This window comes from Toxorhynchites rutilus, chromosome 1 (assembly GCF_029784135.1).
Source record: "Toxorhynchites rutilus septentrionalis strain SRP chromosome 1, ASM2978413v1, whole genome shotgun sequence".
Classification (NCBI taxonomy): Eukaryota; Metazoa; Arthropoda; class Insecta; order Diptera; family Culicidae; genus Toxorhynchites; species Toxorhynchites rutilus.
In genome coordinates, this window is record NC_073744.1 from 5,783,279 (window position 1) to 5,808,772 (window position 25,494).

A 25,494-nucleotide genomic window follows, 5' to 3' on the forward strand; every position below is an offset into this window, starting at 1 on the left:
GCGGACAAATAACCATTTGCTGCAATGAGTTGGTGAACGAATGAACAATAAAAAGTTCAATAAATATAAATATAAATGAAAACATACCGATTAATTTATTCAGCATAGAAAAAAATCTATCAAAACCTGTCCTTATCCTAAGCACATGCCTTCATGCCAATCTAATGTCCCCTTTTCATTCGTTGACAGCTATCCCGTTTTTGAATCTACGTTTTCATTCGTTGGCGGTTATCCAGTATGCTGTCATTGCAAGCCTTAAATTTTTGTGTGTGTTCAAGAGGGTATTTAGGTAGCGCAATGCAACAAAGCATCAAAAAACGCAACTGTTTAAAACTTCATTACACCTCAATGAAGCATTTACTACAATGTATAGGTTTACTAGCGCTACTTGCGTACCTTCTACATCGTATAATAACTATGCCAAACAATGATAATAAAGCTCAAATTATGACTAAAAATTAGACTTATAAATTCAGTACATATTTTCAGGAAAAGAACTAAGAGAAAAAGGTCTAAGATTTGAACACAGCGCAGAATTCAAATACTAAACAGCGCTTCTCACTTGTGTGATGTAATCATTTTATACACACGCGCACATCAAATTCTAGCACCCGTTTTGTCTTCGCTTGTTTTAAGGACAGCATAAAAACAACAGCGCGCCTCCAAACAAAAAAAATAACCTCCATGAAGAAAATTAACTCAACAGAGAAAGCAAACCAGATTCAAGCGCGGTGTAAAACAGGTATAGAAATACGGTGCAAATCACGGCGCAAAACTCGGTGCAAAAACGCCAGAGCGCATGTGTATAGGAGTGAGAGTTCAACTGAATACAAAAAAAAAATTTTACACATCAGCACCGCGTCTTCAGAATACTGGTTTTCTGTTCGAAATTCGATTTTCTCAAAACGGTCATTTCTGCAAATAGTCATAAATCTAGAACGAAAATCGTGTTCAATGCTTGTTTTTCGTCAAAGCAAGGTTGCCATATTTGCACAGATTGCTTGGATTAAGGTCGAACGAAATGTAGAATGCAAAATTGCATCCCGTTTGGATAATTCTTATTCAATCAGATTCCAGAATGAGAGTGGGATTCTAGAATAAGGGAGAGTGTGAATTACGAACCATTTGCCAGTTCCAGCGAGTTGGCTAAATTGCCAAATGACCACGAATCTCCTCAGCAACTCCGACGGAAACGAAAAAAAATGTTAAAAATAATAGTTTGGACTTTAGAAACGTGCATCATATACATGAGATAAAAAGAGCAAAATGAACAGTCCCTTTGGACTCATTTTTCCATTTTCATTATTACAGGATTTATTAGAAAGAGTAGATAAATCAAACAGACAAACCGAAAGATTGTTTCCCTCCTCAGTATCGATCAGCCTATCGATACGACGGGTGGGAAGCTAGCAGGTTACAGGAATCTTCCTACCACAAAGCAAAACTCTTGATTCTTCTGCTTTGTGGCTTCGGAAAAGCTACGGAGCTTTTCTTTTTTTTCTCTCTCTCTCTCTCTCGCTTATAAAATGCCGGTAATGTCGGTTGCGTGCAATACTCCGAAGCTGAATCGATCCGGCCGTTTCGTTTTCAGGAGACAGGAAGTACGTACGGGGGTCTTACACAATACCTACACACATCTCCTACGGCCTACATTATGCAAAATACCCACAATTCACATTCATACTTCGAGCCCGTCGCACCCGTCCCCGCCCCTCGGTGGCAAAGAGGAAGCCTCACGCAGAAGGATTACCTTTATTATTATGGTTCCTCCTGGTGCTACACCTCGCCTCGTGCGCTTACCCGTCGTCGTTTTGGGTTCAAATTTTCCTCGTTATCTAAGCCGGTAGCTCCGGAGATACGATTGCTGCTGCTGCCATCGGAAATGAGGGGAAGGCTTCTGACGGGCTTCGGTATAACAAGCAGCAATATAAGTAATGTCGCTGAATCACCCATAAGGGGTGAATAGGAGTTTCCTCTTCATGTGTGGATGGGACGTACAATAGGAGAGCGTTGGTGTGTATAGAATATTTTTCCGTTTCTGCCGATGATGGTTTGGTTTAAAAATTTTACCCTACTCCGTCGATGTTTTGTAGAGGGTAAACTGGAAGCTTCTATATTCTTTAGGTTTCGTCCCGTCTAATGGAACGCGATGCAGCCACGGGATGCATCCCATATCAAGCTTGTTTAGTCAACTGATTTACTCGCAGAAAACGTGCACATCAACATTCCCCGACATGTCATATTAGCTTCACTCCCCCGCATCGCTAGAGTTTGTAACTGTTCGTCGGTGCATGCGAGATGCCATAGATGCTGCCACTGGAAAAGTTGATAAATTTCCTTAGGGAACGAATTTGCTCCGCAAAATCGCATCCGCCAGTGTTTGTTTTTCCTCTTGAATGGCAGCATATTTGCGAAAATGTTCGGTCCAGTGGGTGAGGTTAGCGACGAGAGGGAAGTCTGCCATGAATAATGGACTAATTGAGGGTTCTTTGTTGACTCATTATTCTAGAGACAAATAAAAATTGTGAATGGCTTAAAATTGAATGATCGTAATTTCTGTAAGCGCCCATCACTGAATCAAACTAACCGATATTGATATTATGCTTTGTCATAAAAAATCCTAATAATAATTTTGCAATGTCATAATAATTTTGTTGGAACAACATTTGCATTTTTTTACATTTTAGTGTGACATTCTTATAAACTTGAATATATTTTTGAATACTTACCCCACCTACTTTTCGCACACCATGACTATTTGCCGTTGAATTGAAGATTAAAAATTGATGAAATTTCTTTTCGAGAATGGAACAGCTGAATTTGTTGTCCTAATGTTGTGTTCGATTTATTCAAACCACCATAGAAAAATTTACTGCTCCCTAAAACTCCTAAATATGCCAAATTTGGTACTGTTTGCTTGATTGGTTCTCGAGTTATGCAGAAATGTACTATCATTTGTATGGCTACACCCCCTTAGAGAGGGGAAATGAAATGAGTCTATTCGTGCCTCCTAAAACCTTCAAGTGTAAAATTTGTCTTCATTTGCTCGATTAGTTTTCGAGTTATGCAGAAATCTGTGTTTAATTTGTATGGCAGCCCCCCTTAGAGAAGGGGAGGAGTGTCTAACTACCATAGAAACATTTACTGTACCCTTAAACCTCCACATGCCAGATTTGGTTTCGTTTGCTTGATTAATTCTTGAGTTTTGTAGAAATTTGTGTTTCATTTGTGTGGCAGATCCCCACCTCCACCTCATAGAGGGGGGAAAGGTCTGAAACTATCTTAACAATCTTCCCCGGCCCCAGAAACCTCTACATACAAATTTTCACATTGATCGGTTCAGTAATTTTCGAGTCCATAAGAATTCGGAAAGACAGACAGAGAAACTGAAATCCATTTCTATATGTATAGATATTCTCCAAAATATTCTATCATTCTAATTTGGGTGAAGACAACCTCAACGATATATAACAACTCAAATTTGATCAGCCGTTCTCCTGTGGTGATGATGGGAAAATCCTTGTTGGCACGGTTGCCAACTATAATTTTCAAAAATAAGGAAGAATGAAAATAAAAATCAGGAAAAAATCAAGATAGCTTATATTGGGTTGTCCGGAAAATTCGTGTCGGAAAGTTTCAATAAGTAACAAATATACAACTCATAAATATTTTATCCTTCGAATGAAGTTCGTGTCGATTTTTGAAAAAAAAAAACAAAAGCATAATTCATATTACATATAATCAAAATTATTCTACACTCTTATTATTTTGTTCTAGAATCTTTTACCATCTTTCACGAAACTTAAAAGTTCTTTCCTCTCAGGAAATGTTTGTTTTCTCGTATTTTTTATGCTGGCCATAGAGTTGCAGTTTTTGCCATTGATATAATTTTGCAGGAATCTTTTCATATTTGTTTTCCCAAAAATCTACAATATCTTTAAAGTGATTGGAGAGAAATCATTATTCCGATGTTCCCTGAATTCTTCGTCCATATTTTGGAATGAATCTTTACTGACCAAATAAGGAAAGCATATCAGCAGTGGATGATTTTTTATATATAATTGTTTTAAATTTGATGTTGTTTGATTCGATTATAGATATATTTTCTATTTTTTCACCATCAAAATTGGTTCTACTAGGAATCTAACGAGCAAATGTTATACAAAATCTTATCATATTGTCTTCGAATTCAAAAAATTAGCTGCAAAATTGATCCGAGCAAAACGTGGGATTTACCGCAGCAAAAAATCAAGCCAAACGCATAATTCATCGCACTCTCCCGTATACGTATTGAATGAGGAACTGGGAGAGACAGATTGTTGGTGCCAATTGACCAATCAGAACGCGAGATTTTCGTGTAGATAATGCTTGACATTTTTGAATTGTTCGATGGTTAGCTTCATGAAATATATAATTTTTATCGTTATATTAAATAATTAGGGAATGCCTAAATCGATCGATGCAAATGACTCGAAAATCCATCAGCAAATGACTGAGCAAAAAGCGCTTGAAATTGGACAATTTTCGTGGTGCGGCAGATTTTTCGTTTTTCAATTTATACCCCAATATGTTCCAGATAGATGTAATCCTACGTCAAAAAGTTTTACTCAAAAACAAAATACAAAAACAAACTGCATGAATTATGATCAGGGCTTAACAATTTCGAACAAAAAGATGAAAATTATTTTTTCTATTTCATTCTTCCTCTTCACCCAAAATCATTTTCGATTGTGAGTATTCTCTGCTTCATTAAAACATCAATTCTTCAATTTCGTTCCCTTTCTGCTGTCGTTTTTTTTAATTTTAAGGAAAACACTTTCACTTGAAGATTGAAATAGCTCGAATTAATTATCATTTGTATGGGTTATATGCCAGTTTCAATTTCACATGTGAAACGACGATCGACGGACGGATTTTCCTGGCATCATTTCCGAAAAAAAGGTGGAATAAACCCTTTATAAGGTCGTAGAAACTAGGCAAGCAATCCACTCTACCTTCAGGAAACTTAATCCTTACATGAGGATGAACACCTTTGATAAAAAATGAACTATTGAAACAGTTGAAAAAATTGGTCCAAAAACAGGAAGTGTGTTATATCTGTGGTATAACCGCAAGGGTGACGTAGGACTATCGTTGATTCAGTGATCATTTGTTTTTAGTTGCATCTGAATCAATTCTGAACGAATGATTAAATGAATATTTGGGGGACGAGAGCATTACGTTATAATATTCAGCAAAAGAAGCAATCACACGAAAGTTGTATAATACATAATATATTGCTTGTATTGTAATATGATTTGTATTCCATTTCCAATAGACAAAATATCTGTTGCATCAAATCAGTTTACATAATTTTGCGTTCGCTCATCCTTTCTCACAACACCCATTTCACGTTTGAGAAATTGTTGAGTAAACATCCCGAAAGACGTGGTCTTACGTTGATCGCACTTGATCGCAAAAATCACAAAACCAAATGTATTTGGTCGCAGTGTTATATGGATAGAAAACATAAAAAGGTCAGGTCAGGTCATGTCAGGTCAGGTCAGGTCAGGTCAGGTCAGGTAATAAGCGCATCAGCGCTTTCATGATGAACGAAGTCAGCTTCACCAGAACAGCGACAGCATGCTCCAATCGCTGTTCAATTATAATTGAGTGGATTTCCGAGCGGCGCTCGCTTATATACCGATTGGTGCTTTCAATAGCCTGTTTTGAAAGCAATTTTAAGGCTATTGAAACAAGGTTTTGGAGCAAAAAGTAACTAGTATATAACGCGTAGACATTTTATCCTTCGAATGAACTGTATGTCATACCATTTCGTTCAGTTGTTTAGGATCTATTAACGCTCAAAATCTCGGTATCCGGCGTAACGCATTCGTTTTCGAAACTTTGATTTTACACCCCGATATAGAAATGAAAGACGTAGTCCTACGTCAAAAAGTTGCTACTGCCAACCTCATAAACACTGTTTTCCGCAGCCTTGCAAACTCACTTTATGGCGCCTTTGGTTATGCAAAAATTAAAACAATATTTCTAGTGCAACAATTTTTTTTTTTCATACAAAGACTTGCAATGAAAAAATTAAAAATTTGAATTTTTCATCAAATACATTATTTATGTTATTGAAAAAACTGCATGATCTTATACAGTAGATCCTAAATGAAGTCGTTTACAGCGAAAAACTTGTTAACCTGTTGCAATTTAAACGAATTTAAAAAGAATTTTCCGCCAACGATAAGATTGTGGTTTTTCTACATAAAAATGACTCCCAAATGTGTCAATTTAAGCAAAAGGCTCTGATTGTGATTCGCCAATAAAATTGAATTCCTTATAAAAATCAGGACAAATGCTAGAATATGAAAAATATATCAGGACGCCCCAAAAGCATCTCAAAATCCTCAAAGAACAGATTGTATCCTTAGTTTTAGTTGAAATATCAGAAAATTTTAAGAAAAATTGTTAAGTGAGGGTCAGTACCACGTGATTCAAGCAGTCAAACAACATAAAGTTTTTCATTCAAATTTTAACAATTTGAAACTGCTTTCGAGCATACTAATCTAGAGAGAAATTTGCATCACAAACACTTGTCGCCGCGAACATTCTGCCTTTGATGAGGCGAATCAGGGATGATAGGTATCTATTTCAAATATCCTCACACGGCACATGGAATTGTCTTCTCATTTCTTCACCCATGGATGACATATGTTTTTGTTCTCATGAAAACTATCTCAAAAAGAATGTGTGTCGTGCAAGTATGCAAAACAAAATAATCCCTATTTCGTTTAGAAACTATGATGGTTTTATATTTTTTATAGTCTTTGCATATTTTTAAATATCTCCACAATCTTTACATCTGGCATCCCTGATGCGAGTGCGAGTAGAATAAAAAAAAACAGAAAGTGAGTTATATCTGTGGTATAACCGCAAGGTTGACATAGGACTATCGTTGGTTTATTGATCATTTGTTTGAAGTTAAATTTGAATCAATTCTCAATGAATGGATGAATGAATATTTCGGGGAATTTGAAAACGAGAGGGTTACGTTGGAGGCACAATGTTTTGAGCTTCAATATCTCATTGTCGACTAAACGAAGTGACATGATTATCACTTAATTGATAGGATAAAATATCTACGAGTTATATGCCTTGCAAGCAAACTATTGATAGAGTCGAATGAACTGAAGAAGTTTTAAGTCTCTATGATTCAAAACAATAACAACTAATTATTGAATTCACAGAAATCTATAAAATTATTAAAAAAGCAATCACGCAAAATTGGTGCACAATTTGTTCTCCGCTTTCTCATGATTGCCCTATACATAATACATAATACATTGCTTGTCACTCATTCTCAAACAAAAAATACAGAACAAAATGTATTTGCTAGCAGCATTATATTTTAAATAGAAAACAAAATAAACCCTTTCGCTTCAACGTTATTCAAAGTTCTGAACAGAACTGGCAGATTATTTGTCAGGAACGATGACATCTTTTCGATTTCTTTTCCTCAATGCTCGAAGTCTTCTCGATGCTGGTGTTGTCTTGGTCGCCTTCTTAGTAGTACCATTCTTTTCTCCGGTGGATTCCTTTTTGAGCTAAGGGGGAATCTTTAACGAACCCGACGCACCAATGTCATTTGTGTGCACAAACAGACCATTCATCAGCGCTTTCATGATGAACGAAGTTAGCTTCCATTCGCTGAACAATTATAACTGAGTGGATTTTCAAGCGGGCGCTCGATTATATACAGATTTGTAGGATCTCAATAGCCTGTTTTGAAAGCAATTTTAAAACCATTGAAACAAGTTTTAGGATCAATAAGTAACAAGAATATAACGAGTAGAAATTTTTATCTTTAGAATGAACTAGTTGAACCATTTCTTCCAGTTGTTTAAGAGGTATTAACGCTCAAAATATTGTTGCTCCAGCGTAACGCTCTCGTTTTCACACACCTACACGTATAGCAATTTTTACCACTGCAGATACTGCAATGTGATGTCCGTGTTGGAGAAGTGTTTCAGCTTAAAATTCGTGTGCTGAAAGACAGACTGCTATTTGGATACGATGACACAAAACAATTTGCTATCGAACCCCATATCTTCTGGTAAATTCCTTTCGAGCATTAATATTCTTCCAGCAACGAAATTCGCACGATCCCTGCGAATACCAATAAATGTCTGACATATTTCCTCACCCTTATCAAACTACCCTTTTCTTGTCTCAATTGACTTCCTATAATTAGGGAAAAAATCGATCCATCTCCTCAATAACGTTCCCAAAACAGAGACAGAGAGAGAGAGAGTGTTAGAGGGTATTGCTAATATGTACCTTGTTTTTGTTGTGGTCCAATCTTATTAAACATTCAAGAAACGAACCCATTTTCCCATTAAATATTTCCAATAAACCGGTACCCGCGCCACACCTAGCCCCTGGCCACCTCCCCAAAATCTTTACTGCTTGCTCAACCAAGCGATGCTTGAGTTCCAATACAAACGATGCAACAACTGAATAAACCTGAAAACACAGAGAAAACCAACTGTAAACTGTCAATCAAACAAGAAACTTTCGACAGACAGAGGGTTTCGGGTCGGTCCGGATCGGATCGTTTCTGCAATCGAGCAAATAGTGAAATAAACGTAGTTAAGAGAAAAAAAAGCCAGCCGTTGACCACGTTGACCATTGTGGGGGAGGGTGAGGGGTTGCATAACGATCGATTGGCTGTAATTCTTTCTTCTCTTCTTTTGCGCCGCGCGCTTCTCGCCGCTCGATTTGTTCGAAATCAAATCCAGCACATGTTGTTATGCTCTGCGATTCAATTTAATGAACTAAACGCGCTCAATGTTTTCTTCTGTCGATGATAGCAAATCGAAGATGTAATCGAATCGAAGACAGATATAATAATAACACCATTTCGGCGGCCGCCATGATGGAATGCTTTCGCCGCACGTTTGACAGATTTGTGTGGTTTAGCAGCTTCATAGGCGCAGTAGACATTGCTTTCATTTCGCAGGGAGCCAATTGTTTTTTTGACGTAGGACTACGTCTAATCGGAAGATATAGGGGGTAAAATGAAAATCGAGGCACTGAACAAGTGGGAAAAATGAAAGGTTTCGAGCGTTTATAACCCGAGCATTTCTTAATAGATCGCAAAGATGTTGTAATCAATTGATAGGAAATATTTCCACGCATCTTTCACATTTCAATTCTCTTAAGATAAACAATTGAATAGTTGTGAAATGTCAATCATTATCCAAATGCACTATGTACCACTTTTTGATTGACTTAATTTATGCTCCTCAAATGATCCCGACCAAAAGGAGGCAACAGCGGAATATAATTTGAATACAAGCAAAGAATTGTATTGTGAGCCACTCCCCTTGTGGTTCTACCGCCAGTCGAATCAAATAAATTTGGCTGTTGCTTTTCGAAAACATCATTCATTTTCTACTTGTAAAGTAGAACTCATATGCTAAGACCATAGTTCTTGCATGTAGCAACAGTAGAAGTGGCAGTGGCATACACTGAGTTCCTCCGTGGACTGCAAACTTTTTATCGGTTGGCATTTTTAATTTTAGGTTGTGATTTGTATGCTTAAGATTTTCTGTGCTGGACGCAAAAAAAAATGGCGGTTTCGCAGCCCCCTGTAATTCGAAGAGAAGTGTGTATTACAGAACGAAACGAATTTCAAGCCAGTGCAGCGCATAGCAACGATGCAACTCCAGTGAAAGTGGCACACTGCGGCGTCGGAAATGAAAAACTTATTAATTTCCCCTGCTGCTGATGGTTTTCCTGGCTAGTGAGCGTTCGTCCAACTGGGGGTTAAATTTGTGGCATGAGCTTATTGGAACTTTTCCACACAGTTTGATCGCAATTTCTCATGTCGGGGAATGCAAGGAAGGCATGCGTGGTCCACCCGAAGAATTCCATTGCATTCCAGTTAAATTTTGGCTTGCTGGATGCAAAGAATCATAATGCGATTAGGGGAACACCTTACGCGCCTCGAAGTTGGTAGAATTATCCACTTGCAACAATATTCGGAAATGTTCGCTACTAGGGATGAATCGGTTAACTCAATAACTCAAAAAAAAACACCTCTCCGATTTATGGATAAGTCATGTGAAAAAACCTTAGCTTTCAAGAAAAAATATCAAAAAATATAACGTCCTTGGTCCCGAGACCATGAAAACCATGAAAAACAAATACAATCAATAATAACAAACAAAGTTGAAATCTTCTGCAACTGTAGTATTTTTTTCAAAAAAAAAACAGCCAATTAGATTCAATTTGATATATCAATCATCTGAATCGGTCCAGTAGTTCAATAGTTATGAATTTTGAAAAAAAGTCATTTTTGGAAAAATGAGAAATAAAAAAAATATGGTTTAAAAAAATATGATTTTAATAGTTTGCGATAAAGAACAAAACTACCACTTTTCACTAAAATGTGAAAACCAATATATCGGTTTGGCATAGAATGGCTGTATATAAAGCCATATATAACGATATTAATATGCTTGTTACACTGATATGCGATTTGACCCGACAATGTAGTATAAAATGAAAAGAGTGTAGGTGTACAATGTTGCATTTAGTGATATTACGATGCTCGTTATAACGATCTACGACTTAATTCAGAACACTCAGGGTTTTTTACGCGGTGGATACGTATCTCGTAAAAGACCGCGTAAATTAGAAAATCCACGTAAAAAACCGCGTTAATTCGAAAATCCGCGTAAAAAACCGAGTTCATTGGAAAATCCGCGTAGAAAACCTCGTAAAACCACCGCGGAAAAATAACCTTGGTGTAATGATATGTATAATCATGTTTTTGCATTTTATACGATTTTAGATACACATGACGCATACTTTGATTGATATTTTATACGATTGTGATTTGATACAAATTCATTTGCGACCTAGCATGTGCAAAAGTAATACGATTTATTGTTTGCCAGGAATGGATATTGCTCTTGGACATTGTATCGAGCAAAACCGTTGTGGGTAACATCAGCGTGAGACAAAAATGTTGACTGCTCGCTAGCTGGGGCCGGACTGTGTATTTGGAATCGCGAAAGGCTTAAATAATAATAAGTTGTCGCTACGTTTTGTATTAACCCACATTATCGCTACGTTTTTTATTAACCCACATGTCTTCAAAATTTTTTCAACGTATTTGGAAAAGTTGTTGAGAATTATAAGCAAATTCATAAAATTTCAGGAACATGATGGTACAACACGATAAACATATTAAAAGAGCCTATAAAAAAACTATAAAAAAAACTATAAAACAACATAAAACAAAAAAGACAACAAATTAGAAATATGTTTTTAAATATCTCTAGAATTGCTGCATTTAAAAGGAGATTGATAAAGAGCTTTTTTATTTTAAATCACATCAGTATTCATAATTTGTGGCCAAAAATAATTGTTAACATACAAAAATTCGAAGTTTCGAAAATTCATAAAAATTCGATGTTTTACAAAGTTCGTCAATAATAGTTCTTCCATCTAGGACTCATTCTTTAAATTTTCTACATCACTCCTATTTTATATAAAAGCAATAAAAAAAATACTTTAGATATTGAAAATTAGAGTATTTTTTTTAAATAAAAAAAAAGTACTAATTTTTTTCTCATTGTATATTTTTTCACGTTTTAACATCAATATTCCATAACTCTCTCTAGGACACTATTTCGGTACGACTCCTGGTTTTTGAGATATAAATTATCAAATATTTTCCAAAAATTACTAAAATCGATACGCCGTTTTCAAAAGTTACACTTACGTCAAAAAATTCCCAATTGCTGTGGAAAACTTATATTTCCTCCAATCCTAACGGAATACAAACTTTTGTTCGAATCAAAAATACAATGCATTTTCAGTTCGATTTCATTTGGAATTGCACAACATTAACATTACGGGATAAAGCTCAGTATATTTCCTTTTCAAAAAGAAGTGTTCAGAATTTGAGTATGTTCGAAATAAGAGTCACAACGGCATTTGATGTTCGTTTCAATTATTAATTCGTATAAGTTTCTCCGAGTAATAAACCACTTTTACCCTTTGTTAGACATTAACTAAGTTCCTCGATATTTATTCTGCTAGGAAAATGTTCCCCGTCCCCATTGCGATCTGGTGCCAGAACCTCGAATGATCTAACTTTTGATAATTAGATAATTTCCTCCGAAACAAACAACTTTTCCGCCGTCGAGCCATCCATCCTCAGAACGTCTAATTTTCCTTAGAATAACATAATTTTCCGGCTGAGAAATTCTTCACCCACTCGAGCAAGAAAAACGCACCCAACTTTCGACCCTCGCATTCCCGTTTTTCCCTGTTGATGTTAACGCGTTTAGCCCGGGTCGAGAGGCAAAATAAAATTAGCAAAATTACGACGACAGAACGGATTGAAGGCGGGGTAGACAGAAACCATTCTTGAAAAGAATGTGTCCCCGGTTTTTGTTTGCTTGCATCAAACGTTCTCCGCGTATCCTTTGGCGACCAACGACCTGAGACCTGACAATTAAGCCTTATACATACTTTTATCGAGCGCGTTTATTGGTAGCGAGCGCGATAAACAGGTTTGACAAATTAACAGCCACCGAAAAGAAGTTTTGTTGCTGGTCGTTAAGTTTTGCCACTCATCCATGGTGAGCCCCTCGTTCTCGTGTCAGCGACATTTTACTTTCGTTTTTTTGCATTGCTTGTTGTTTTAAGTTTCAGCTTCGCCGCCGTCAGCCTTGATTTTTTTTCAATTCTCTTTAGTATGAGTCGTTCAAAGCGTTGTAAGGAAAAGTAAAAGTTTAATTAGGGGATATTCAACGCTAAAAACAGGAAGTGGGTTATATCTATGGTATAACCGCAAGGGTGACGTAGGACTATCGTTGATTTAGAGATCATTTGTTTGAAGTTGAATCTAAATCCATCCTGAATGAATGAATAAATAAATATTTGGGTGACTTCAAAAACGAGAATGTTACTTTGAAGACTCAAGGTTTTATGCATCCAATATTGGATACAAAAAACCTTGTTCTGAAGAATAATCTTCAGAAGCTTTCCTGTTAACTGCACTTGATTGACAAATCACAAAACCAAATGTATGTGGTCGCAGTATTATATGGATAGAAAACATTAAAATAAACTCGCTTGAATGTAATTTTCAATTCCAAGGGGAACTGGCAGATTATTTTTCAGCAACGATCATTTTTTTCCAGGTTTCCTCTCGATAACCAGCAAACGAAAAGAGTTGCGCGCGTGTATGTGTGTGTGTGGCGGCTGCTTCTATGTCTTCCCGAGGAACCGTATTTCGATGCTGATACTCTCTTGGTCACGAGAGTATCAGCATCGGCTTTTCTGCGCTCCCTCACAGTTAAAACAAACTGATTGCATTTCAGGTCAGGTCAGGCCAGGTAATGAATCCCTCGATCCCTCGCCGTTCAGCTCGTTCAGTAACGATGTTGTCTTGTCGATGTCCTCAGGTGTAGTGCACAAATTACGTAACGCTAAAAATCCGAATTTTGAATGAATCACGCTTAAAGAAGGAATGGATTTTTTCTTGGAATTTAGTCAGCAGAAATAATGCCCTTTCCCAACAATTAAAAACGACAAACGGTAAACAGTTTCATCAAAGTGATTTCTTCGATATGGGGATATATTCACTACATCATGTCATATTTTTCATATTTTTCATTATGAAATCCATATCCATGGCACCTATCGGTATCGAATTATCATCGACACCACGATTTTCGCTAAATGCTCCTTTCAGTTCGGCCTGTAAAAAACTTTTCTGAACTCTAATCCATCAAATTTGGAGCCCTGAAAAGGGCTGTTGATTATATGCTAAGCTAATATAGCACGCTCTCCTCGGATACGATGGGCCAGCTGGATGTCCTTGGGCATGATGTGACGCGTTTTGCATGGATAGCACACAAATTGGTATCTTCTAATAAGCCTCCTGCAGCGTCATAACCGCGGAACTTTGGAAGCGCAAGTCGGTTTTGAAGTCCTGAGCAATTCCACGAACCAAATGCTGCAAAGGTAGCTTGCGGATCAGCAATTCGGTCGACTTCTGATAGCGACGAATTTCATGCGCAGTTCCCGGTCGATAGCGATGTGGCTTCTTCACGCTTCCTGCGGCTGATGCGCTTATCCGAGCTGCTTTCGTGGTGCCTTACCACCGAAAGACTAACGAGCTGTCTGCTTAGTCCCGATGAAACGAGTCCTCACGGTGCGAGAGTAGAGTAAGAAATGAACGAAAGCAAGGGAAGTGTCATTTTATAAAACATAAAAGAATCTAATGTGAACCCCACCCTCTTTATTGTATAAGCTTCATGTATACTCACGAATATAATAATGGTGGGATTTAGATTCTATACTTTTATGGTTTATAAAATGACGCTTCCTTTGCTTTCGTTCATTTCTTACTCTACTCTCGCACCGTGAGGACTCGTTTCATCGGGACTAAGCAGACAGCTCGTTAGTCTTTCGCAGACAGCTCGCTAGTCATTCGGTGGTAAGGCACACGAAGTCAGCTCGGATAAGCGCACCAGTAGCAGGATAAATGGAGAAGCCACATCGCTATCGACCGGGAACTTTGCGTGAAATTCGTCGCTATCAGAAGTCGACCGAATTGCTGATCCGCAAGCTACCTTTGCAGCATTTGGTTCGTGGAATTGCTCAGGACTTCAAAACCGACTTGCGCTTCCAAAGTTCCGCGGTTATGACGCTGCAGGAGGCTTATTCGAAGATACCAATTTGTGTGCTATCCATGCAAAACGCGTCACATCATGCCCAAGGACATCCAGCTGGCCCATCGTATCCGAGGAGAGCGTGCTATATTAGCTTAGCATATAATCAACGGCCCTTTTCAGGGCTCCAAATTTGATGGATTAGAGTACAGAAAAGTTTTTTACAGGCCGAACTGAAAGGAGCATTTAGCGAAAATCGTGGTTTCGATAATAATTCGTTACCGATTTGTGCCATGGATATGGATTTCCTTATGAAGAATATGAAATACATGACATGATGTAGTGAATATATCCGAAGAAATCACTTTGGTGAAACTGCATTATAAAATTATTTGTGTACGAATGCCGCAATCGATAGTCGACTCTAATTTGCGCTGGGTAATTTCCTCGGAGGACTCGATTCCTCCTTTGAGCATTAATAATCTCTTTCTGGCAAAACGATGTGGTATGAATCACATTATTTGAATGATAGAATGAAGAGAAGTTTTCTGCCAATTTCCTTCAACCTCCAAACGTATCTTTCTCCCGTTTGTCGTTTTCGCGTTCGCTAATCCTCTCTCACAACACCCATTTCTAGTTTGAGAAATTGTTGAGTAAACATTGTTTGCCAGTGCGCGTAGAGCGGGAATTCCTAAAGATTCATTGCACCTCTAATAAATTGCCGAAAGACGTGGTCTTACGTTGATCGCACTTGATTGAAAAAATCCAAAACGAAATGTATTTGGTCGAAGCATTATATGAGTAGAAAGCAAATAATCGCTCGAAAATGACTTGATTTTCGCGATGTGAAACATTTTCCGTTTTTCATGTTATGCATCCAATATTGGATACGAAAATTTCCACTGATGGGGAAAAAAATATTCAGAAGCTTTCCTGTTAATTGCGATTGATTGAAAAATAACAAAACCAAATGTATTTGGTTGCAGTGTTATATGGATAGAAAACATTAAAATAAACTATTTCGCATGAATGTATTTTTCAATTCCCAGGGGAACTGGCAGATTATTTTTCAGCAACGATGATAGCAACGAGAATTCCGCGCGTGTATGTGTGTGTGTGTGTGTGTGTGGCGGCTGCTCCGATGTTTCAAGCGGAACCGTGGCATCACTCTCCTCCTGATGGATTCCCTTTTGGCCTTAGGTGCACAAACAGGCTCTTGGTGACACCGTTCATCAGCGCATTCATGAGCTCCACAACAACAGCGACAACATGCTCCAATCGCTGTTCAATCATAACTGAGTGGGTTTACGAGCGGCGCTCGCTTATATACCGATTTTTGATTTCAATAGCCTGTTTTGACAAGTTTTTGGATGAAAAAGTAACAAGTATATGACGCGTAGACATTTTATCTTTCAAATGAAGTGTTTATCATACCATTTCGTTCAGTTGTTTAAGAGCTATTAACGCTCAAAATCTCGGTCTCCAGCGTAACGCTTTCGTTCTCGAAACTTTGGTTTTACACCCCGGTATAGAAATGAAAGACGTAGTCCTACGTCAAAAAATCTCCGCCCGTCAAAAAACCAGCGAGACTTTTATTATTGTTATGGTATTATGATGCACATCGGCAAAATTGGGTGATTTACCGTGAGAGCTCACACGCGTGTAATTCAATTATGTAGATGCAAGTGGATTATCCGCGTAATCACACCAAGCTGATCTCACTTTTTGGTCACCAACAACACTGGTGTTCGAAGTGCGTCACCCTGCACCAAATAGCGCCTCGTCCTGTGTACGATGATATCATCACCGGTGATTGTAATAACACTCGATCCATCGCTAATTTGTGATTTGTTATTTTTCCTTCTTGTTTTTCCTACAGTTAAATCATCGACAGTCAACGAACCCTGTGGGACGGAACCGAGAGGGAGAACCCAGCGGTGGTGAAGTGTTGAACTCCACCCTATCAAAAACAAACCGACGGATCCTATGAAAGAGAATGCGAGAAATGGACCACATTCCGGACGAATCCAGTAGAAAGCTGGCCCCCAGCAGGTGCTTGGGGGAAACCAATACCCCCAACAACATCAACAACAACAATCGCAGTAATAGTAGAGCAACCAACCCAAAACGGTTCGACGCGCTTTTGATAGTGGCAGGACTTCTGTGTACGCAGGTCGTCATCGGTAGCAGCACCCCATTAGGCGATAGTAATAGTAGTAGTGGTGAGTACGATTATTATTCTACACAAGGTATTCTTCATATCTGTCACGAGAATCGCAATCGCAATACCCCTCTATAACGTCCAAGTAGGCCACGGCTGCACTCAAATCGATCCCCACTGACCACACTGCTCTCAAGCAATGCATACTTTGATTTGTACACACCTTCGAAAACAATTAAAATATCAATTATTGACCACTCGCCACCTCTCGCAATCCGCGTTGACCTCGGAAAGACAATTGACACGACTCTGTCTTCTAGAAAAAGCGGGATAACTAAGCAATTATCACTACACAACGGCAGTAATTAAAACGAGAAACGAATTGCAAATAAAACAATAGCCCATAACGACGACGACGACGCTCTGTTGCTTGCAGTCGAACCAAATTACGAAGCCATCGCAATCGCCATGTTTCATAGAGAGTGAGTCGTCCGTGGTACTTTGCGGCACATGCCATCGAAACCCAAACCCATGATGCATGGTTGGAATGTGAATGAGATGTCCGAATTGTTGCTGGTGGGGCCGTATGAAAATGACACGATGACGTGCGGTCGGCTCCATATTTCCATCACACAACATAGCACACACACACACCCACACATTCTTCGCTGCTGCTGTCTCATTTCGGAAAGAGGGTGTTGTGTGTGTGTGGAATTCGCTCCATTGTGTCTCGAAGCGACAGCGGACATGTTTCACACGCCGATTTCCCAAATTTTGCATTCGCGAGGAATTGAAAGTGGATGCACGCAATCGGCAAAAAAACCTCCCGCAAACATGAACAATCCCCCCCCCCCACACTTCGTGTCTCCGTCGTCGACGACACAACGGTTCATTACGGGCAAATGTTGGGAAATGCCCCCTTTGTAGTACCCCTCGTGTTCTGATTGCTGTGCGCGTAAACCATTTTCGGGTTTATTCAACCGTGACGAAAGTGAAAACATCATCACCATCAGCGATTATTTTGTCGTTAATCATTTCGGGCGGTTCAATGGTAAATGCTGTTTGTTTGGGTGACATTAGTGCGAAAGGCAAATACGGATTGAAAGATGAATTTGATTTCGTTTGTTTAGCGTTGATATCGAGAGGTTATGAATGAGACCAACTTTTATCGGTGCCATTATCTGATATAACGTGAGGAAGAACGCATTTGTTAACATGATAAGACAGTATCGGACATAACATATATTATTGTACATAATATACCGTACACTCCTTACTTATCCAAAATAATCATGCTCATTGGTTAAATATAATGTTTTTTTAAATAGGGTAATAATTTTGAATAGTGATAAATTATTTTCAGTGTGCATCTGAAAATGCTGTCAGAATATAGGTGCACAAAAAAACTACACCAAAGCAGTCAGTGTTTATTTTCCTGTCGTAATCAATCCATAATGTTGCAAAAAGCAAAAAGTTGCTATAAAAAATCATAATTACCAGTGATGAAGAAGTCATTGAGTGTTTTCTGACTTTAAGGTAATGAATTAAGAATTAAATCATTCCTAAAAATTAAAAAAAAAATCTATATACAGGTCGGACTCGATTATATATAATCGCAATTTCACTTTCAACGTTAATTTTCGAATCCAATACATAATCGAATCACAAAAAAGCTATTTTCCTATTAACGTTTGACATTCATACATTAAGGAAAAAATTGTTTTCTTGAGATTCGATTATGTATACGATTTGAAAAAAAATGGTCGACTATATATAATCGAATCCGACCTGTATATATATATATATATATATATATATATATATATATATATATATATATATATATATATATATATATATATATATATATATATATACAGGTTATATATATATATATATATATATATATATATATATATATATAAAAATGGAGTGATGTCTGTCTGTCTTTCTGTCTTTCTGTCTTTCTGTCTTTCTGTCTTTCTGTCTCTCTGTCTCTCTGTCTTTCTGTGTCTGATTCCTATGGACTCTGAAACTACTGAACCGATCGACATAAAAATTGGTATGTTAGGGCCGGGGAAGGTTTTCATGACAGTTTGAGACCCATCCCCCTCTCTAAGGGGGGGGGGCTGCCATACAAATGAATCACAAATTTCTAAATTTCTCGAGAATTAATCAAGCAAATGAAACGAAATTTGCCGTGTGGAGGTTTTAGGGTGCAATAAATGATTCTATGGTGGTTAGATACCTCCCAACCCCTCTCTAAGGGGGGGGGGGGCTGCCATACAAATGAAACACAAATTTCTGCATTACTCGAGAATTAATCAAGCAAAAGAAACCAAATTAGGCATATGGAGGTTTAAGGGTGCAATAAATGAATCTATGGTGGTTAGATACTTCTCCCCCCTCTCTTAAGGGGAAGGTGGGGTGCTGGTTCTGCCATACAAATGCAACACAAATTTCTGCATTACTCGAGAATTAATCAAGCAAATTAAAACCAAATTTAGCTTCTAAAGTAACGGAGAAACATGTTATTTGCAAGTGGTTGAAAAATCTTGAACGAGAATTGTGTCTGAAAATAATCTGATATTATAATGTCGAGTTTTGGTAGAAGTACTAGGAATTTTATAGTAAAAGGTAATTTTAAAGGGTAGATTAGAAGATCAATCAATGAATAATTCCGCGATTGAACACATGAACAGCGCTTAGTAAGAAAACGTGGATGTGATAACGAAAAATAAATTTTGGGCGGGACGAAGTTTTCCGGGTCAGCTAGTGTATGTATAGAAAATAAATCCAAAAAAATTACTCGATTATATACAGGGTTTGATTATATACAGTGAAAAGGAATCGGAAACTGTAGATAATCGAGTCCGCCCTGTATATCGCCATTTTATGATGGGGCCATTTTGGGTTTGCATTTTTTCACAAATAACTGTGTCAAAACTAGTCAAACTAGTCAAATCCTTCGATTGGTACCCATATTGATGAAATTTTGAGAAAATTTGACTTCAATCATTTTGTATCTTGGATTTTCAAGGTAATATGCAGTTTTATGATGACAGCAGAAATAAAGGTGTGTTCAAAATTTCAGACCAATCGGTCAACAGGAAGTGGGTTGAATTTCTACTATTGTGGGCCAAACTTAATAAATAAAACAGCTTAAGAAACAGCATGTCCCAAACCGTGACCGGAAAAAAAATTGAAATCAGTGAAACACAGGTTTGCGTGCGAGAGGACGCCGCTTCCGGCTTGGGCCGCCTCGATTCCGCCTTATCCTCGTTGAATGGGGACTTCGCCCCAATAACATTGTCCTCAAAATAAATTTCGAAAAACGAAAACGAAAAAAATACGTTTTTTTGAGACAATTATACCCGTGATGTTTTTTCAGAATATTTATAGCCTACTTGTGACCTCACTTTTTCTGAGCGGTTGTTCCTGTTGTAGTTGTTTTCTGGAACGATTTTTCCGGGAACCGTCCCAAACATAGAAATAAATATTGTGATGAGTAATTTAGAGTGAGGACGTTAAATATAATGTCCAAATGTGGGAGAACACATAGTTCTTGACAAATAAGCTGCGACTCTTTGAAGAACCACGGTTCTTTGATGTTTTTTTTTTCACGGCGATCGATCGTGAGTTCATAACTCAGAGCCCTCAATTGACCGTCTTTGCGTTGTTGTAGAATAACTATGCCTACGCAACAGTAATCGGTGATAGAGATCGGTTCACGGTCGGAGTCCTGACCTTTCTCCAGTCATACAAGTTCTGCTTGCAACAGGAACATATCAGGCTGTTGTGCTATGAATAACACAAAAATGATCATATCAACTGTCTCCGCTGTCCGGTCTAATTGAACAACGGAAGAAAAGGAATACTAAGTTTGGCGAGAGTATGTGTAAGTATCATCATCGAACGGATGAATACATTGAGGCCTCAGTAATAAATTTTATGCAAATAAAACAGCTTTTTCTTCGCAACAAACATTTTAATGGTACAGATGGTACAGAATTTTAATTACGATCAATTTTTTATAAGGGTGTATCAAAAATCATTAATCTTTTCTGCAGAAAATCATAACTCGACATTCAGATGTCTATTGTATGTAGATGTAGTTGTTGTAAAATCAACGAACTATTTAGTAAAATAGCATTTTGAATACACCGTTGAAAAATAAAACTCAATAATTTAATTTAATATTAACCCTTTGCGGTCGTATTAAATTTGGGCATGGGTGTCGTACTGGCCGGAATTATTTTTCCTTGAAAAAGCAGTGATAAATACAAGATTATGAAAAATAAACATTGTTTTTATTTTTTTCTAAACTATGTATATGTGTTTTAATGTGGTGTTTTTATATAAAAATTATATTTTATTATTCGTGTTCGTGTGAAATCTTCTGAAACCCTATCCAAGAGTAAATCATATGAAGTATAATCAACACATGATTTTAGTTTTATTATCCGTTGAATATGAGACACTTTTGCCATTGATGTAATAAATGTGTAATTAATACCAGCAATGTGTATCCGAAAAGATCAGTACTTTTCTCTTTTAGCAAACAAAGGTTTTTTACATGATATTATTCAGATCACATAATACACTTATGCAAACAATTATTTTGCTCTTTAAAAACAACTACTTTAACATAATTTGAACCAGTAGTTGCTCAAATAATGATTTCTGTGGTCCGAGATTATCAGAACTTTTCGTTTTAGAAGAACAAAGATTTAGTCGTTTGAGACACTTATGCGATTATTCAAATAACATGAGACACTTATGCAAACAGTAGTTCTGATACTTATGAACAATCTTTTCCATCACAACGAAGTGTTACGATGGCTAAATTCTGCTGTTATGATTTTTTTCCCACATGCCTATGCAATCAACACACTGTGCGTTGTCTTGTGTGGGTGACTACTTTTTTTGATACTGCGTACCGTTATATAGTACTCATAGAAGCACCATATTGATCCGTGAACAGGTTCACTAGACATCAAGCTGCGTTTAGGAAAAGCATAAACTGATACTTTTTTGAGTAAAATATAAGATTAGCATGGTTTCTTGCTGTGGTGGCTGAGAGCAGACAAACGACCACAAAGAGTTAAAATTGTTTTCACCTCAAACATGTCCCTATTGATATTTTTCTGTGAACTAGCGGCCCAATTCTATGTTTTAATAAGTTTACCGCAAAGTCATTGGAATAGCTTTGCTGTTGCACTCAAACAGACTCTCGCACCTTTTTTTCTGTTATTCAATGTTTCTGTTTTAGTCCAAATGTCTCTATGTCTCAAACTTCTACTCTTTCTCTGCGATCAATTGTTGCTCTTTCAATTTTGATTTTGATATTCAACTCTCTACTCTTCATTTCCTACTATCTACTCTATACTTTGTTCTCTCTTCTCTCTATTCTCTGCTGTTTATTTTAAACTCTCTACTCTTCACCCTCTGCTTTCTACTCTCTACTCTCCACTTTCTCTACTCTCTAATCTCTCTACTCTCTACTGCCTCTACTATATACTAGAGATGGGCAAACCGTTCATAAACTGTTCAAAAGAACTAGAAAAGAGTGAACGAACGGTCGTTCTTTTTTACTGGGCAACAGTTCACATGAACTGCTTACCCAGTTCAGAACGAACTGTGTACGAAGACCGCTGGCTGAACTGTGTATACAGTTCAGTTCAGAACGAACTGAACGGTGAACGATGAACTGTGTATGCAGTTCAGAACGAACTGTATACGATGACCGCTGGCGGAACTGTGTATACAGTTCAGAACGAACTGACCGCTGGCTGAACTGTGCGTACAGTTCAGAACGAACTGTGTATGGTGATCGGTGTATAAGAGGAAGGCGAGCGAACGAGTGATAGACGAATGCTGCTGCAAGGTAAATAGTCCTCAAATTAACGAATGGAAACAAACGATAGCCCCATGAAATAACAAAAATAAGATGTCGGTATTGTCGTTTTCATAATAAAACGCAATATTTCAGGATTCGATGCTTCTTAAATTGGATTGTTCGATTATTTATCAAATAAAGTTTTAATTTCATATTTTCAAGTTGAGGGTAAATATTTCAGTAAGATATGCAATCACAAGAAAAAAAAAACAAGTGAAAGCGAAACGATTCAAACAGTATTTTTCAACAGTAAATAAAAATTTGTGTCGCTGATATGAAACGTTTTTATATTATATCATATTGTGCTTCATAATTTCGAGAAAGTCTTTCGCGTTTTGGTACAGTTTTGCTATAGCAGTTTTTGCAAAACATTGTAGAAAAGCAAGCGCAACGCTAGTTTGTGCTGAAAATAATAAATCACGGCTCAAAATAAATCAAAATTTCAAAATCATAGTTTTATTTTCTATTCTGCTAAGATATTTTAAACAAAATTCGGACACAGAGTTAATGCTAACAAACAGCATTTTATGAATGAAAAGAACAGTCCTACATAACATTTCACACTTTTTTATACATGATTTGGCATATCCCTCTAATGTACGAAAGAGTGAGTGAACTGCTCAAAAGAACTAGTTCACTCAAGTGAACGGTTGGTCACTGAACGGTTCATTAAAGTGAACTGTTTTGCCCATCTCTACTATCTACTCTCTCTACTCTCTGCTTTCTCTTGTCTCTCTACTCTCGACTCTACTCTCTACCCTCTCTACTCTCTTCTCTCTCTATTATCTACTCTCTACTCTCTCTATTATCTACTCTCTACTCTCTCTACTCTATCTACTCTCTACTCTCTCTACTCTCCATTCTGTACTATCTCTACTCTCTACTCTGTCTACTCTCTCTACTCTCTACTCTCTCTACTTTCTCTACTCTCTACTCTCTCTACTCTCTACTCTCTCTACTCTCCCTACTCTCTCTACTCTCTACTCTCTATCCACTCTACTCTCCCTACTCTCTACTCTCTCTACTCTCTTTACTCTCTCTACTCTCTACTCTCTCTACTCTCTTCTCTCTCTACTCTTCCTACTCTCTACTCTTCCTACTCTCTACTCTCTACTCTCTCTACTCTTCCTACTCTCTACTCTTCCTACTCTCTACTCTCTACTCTCCCTACTCTCTACTACCTCTATTCTCTACACTGTACTCTCTCTACTCTATTTACTCTCTACTCTCTCTACTCTCTACTCGCTATTCTAAAAAAAAACGCACACACAAACACATACACGCACAAACGAACTCATGCACACACGCAGACGCGCACATTCTCACACACAAAAAACGCAACGCAGCTGCCCACTGCTCACTCTCTCACTCTGTTTGTGTTTGCGTCAAGAATACGACCATTTACGACCGTTTACGACTGTTCACGACGACCGCGCTTTATTTTCTAGCTATTTCATTTATAGTAAGATATTTTCATTAGAAAACCCTCTTTATTTAACAAAAAGTTTACCCACCTACACGTTCATTTTGACGTTCATGAGTAGTCTGCTCTTATTGTTCTGAATGCCCACAGCTGCCAATCGTAAGTTTCCCCACGACGCGTACATTGATCGGCTCTTGCGGCAGTTTTTAGTTCACGAAAAGGACATCGTACACGGAAATTTTAGCGAATCTGAATGATTTTTCCATTTTTGGATCTGACCAAACCGGATTCTGCGTCGTGGATGTCCAAAATGATTTTTCTTTGCTCGGCTTTCATCACAAACGAATTTTAAAGAACAGAACGAGTCGTAACGCATCCGGGAGAGAACCAGCGTTGCCAATGTTCCACTTCAAACTTCAAACCTCAAATCTTACAGTTTTCGGAATATTGTCCAGTTTTATCCAGTTTTTTATATGTGTGCTTCAGTTTTACTCATTTTAGGTGAAATAAATTTACAACGATAAATGTTATCCCTCCCTCAACTTTCCTACCCCTTGACCAATTGAATTTTTCACATTTATCGTTCGATTGATCCAAGGTGCATTCCCTTTGGATCGATCTTTCTTTTTCTTACACATTCAACACAGTGTTATCTTCCGAAGTCAATACGGTTAGCGCGCATATAGACATCAGATGTTCTCCGAATCATTCTAATGGTCTGGATGTCATTAGAGTAAATGATCTCCATTGAATTAAATTGATATGAATATAAAACCTAAGTAACCTTGCTTCCTTTTACATCATTTAAATATTAGTTTCTCGTGGTCACTCAAACAATTTTTATTTCTAAATAGCATTAATTTTACGTATAATCAAAACTCTCCTAAAGAGCTATTGCACATACACCATAGTGTTCATTTTGCGAGTATACATACTATGCATACTTTTTTCAAAAATACTCTTTCTCGAGCAGGAGGAAATATTGGGGGTACAAATAAGTTACCAGCGTTTTTTTTTTGATAAGTTCAACATTTTATTATAAGAAGAAGAGAAGTCACAGATTATTGAAAGTACTGTCCATCGCTAGCATACGGATTCCACGCTGAAAGAAAAACTGGTCTTTTGAGGCAATCCAGTCATCGACCCATTTTTTGGTATCATCATTCGCGTCATCGAAGGTACGGTGTCGCCACCTATGAAAGTTTCGCGTGTGAGTGAAAAATATGTAAACAAACCGTTGCATATTTTCTCTGTAATTAATATATTGATTTTTCGACTTGTACCGTGATTATCTTACAATTAGTGGAAATTGTTGAGAAATAGT

At 37.5% G+C, this 25,494-nt stretch overlaps 1 protein-coding gene across 2 annotated transcripts in view; it reads left to right on the plus strand.

Annotated features, from left to right (window-relative positions):
• The window catches only part of LOC129762150 (uncharacterized), a 197,988-nt gene that overhangs the window by 114,042 nt on the left and 58,452 nt on the right, over positions 1–25,494 (plus strand). For both annotated transcript variants that reach the window (XM_055760153.1, XM_055760152.1), the window contains one exon: positions 16,567–16,909. In XM_055760153.1, coding sequence (XP_055616128.1) covers positions 16,684–16,909 — 226 coding nt within the window. In that variant the 5' untranslated portion in view covers positions 16,567–16,683. The remainder of the gene's footprint in view (positions 1–16,566; positions 16,910–25,494) is intronic.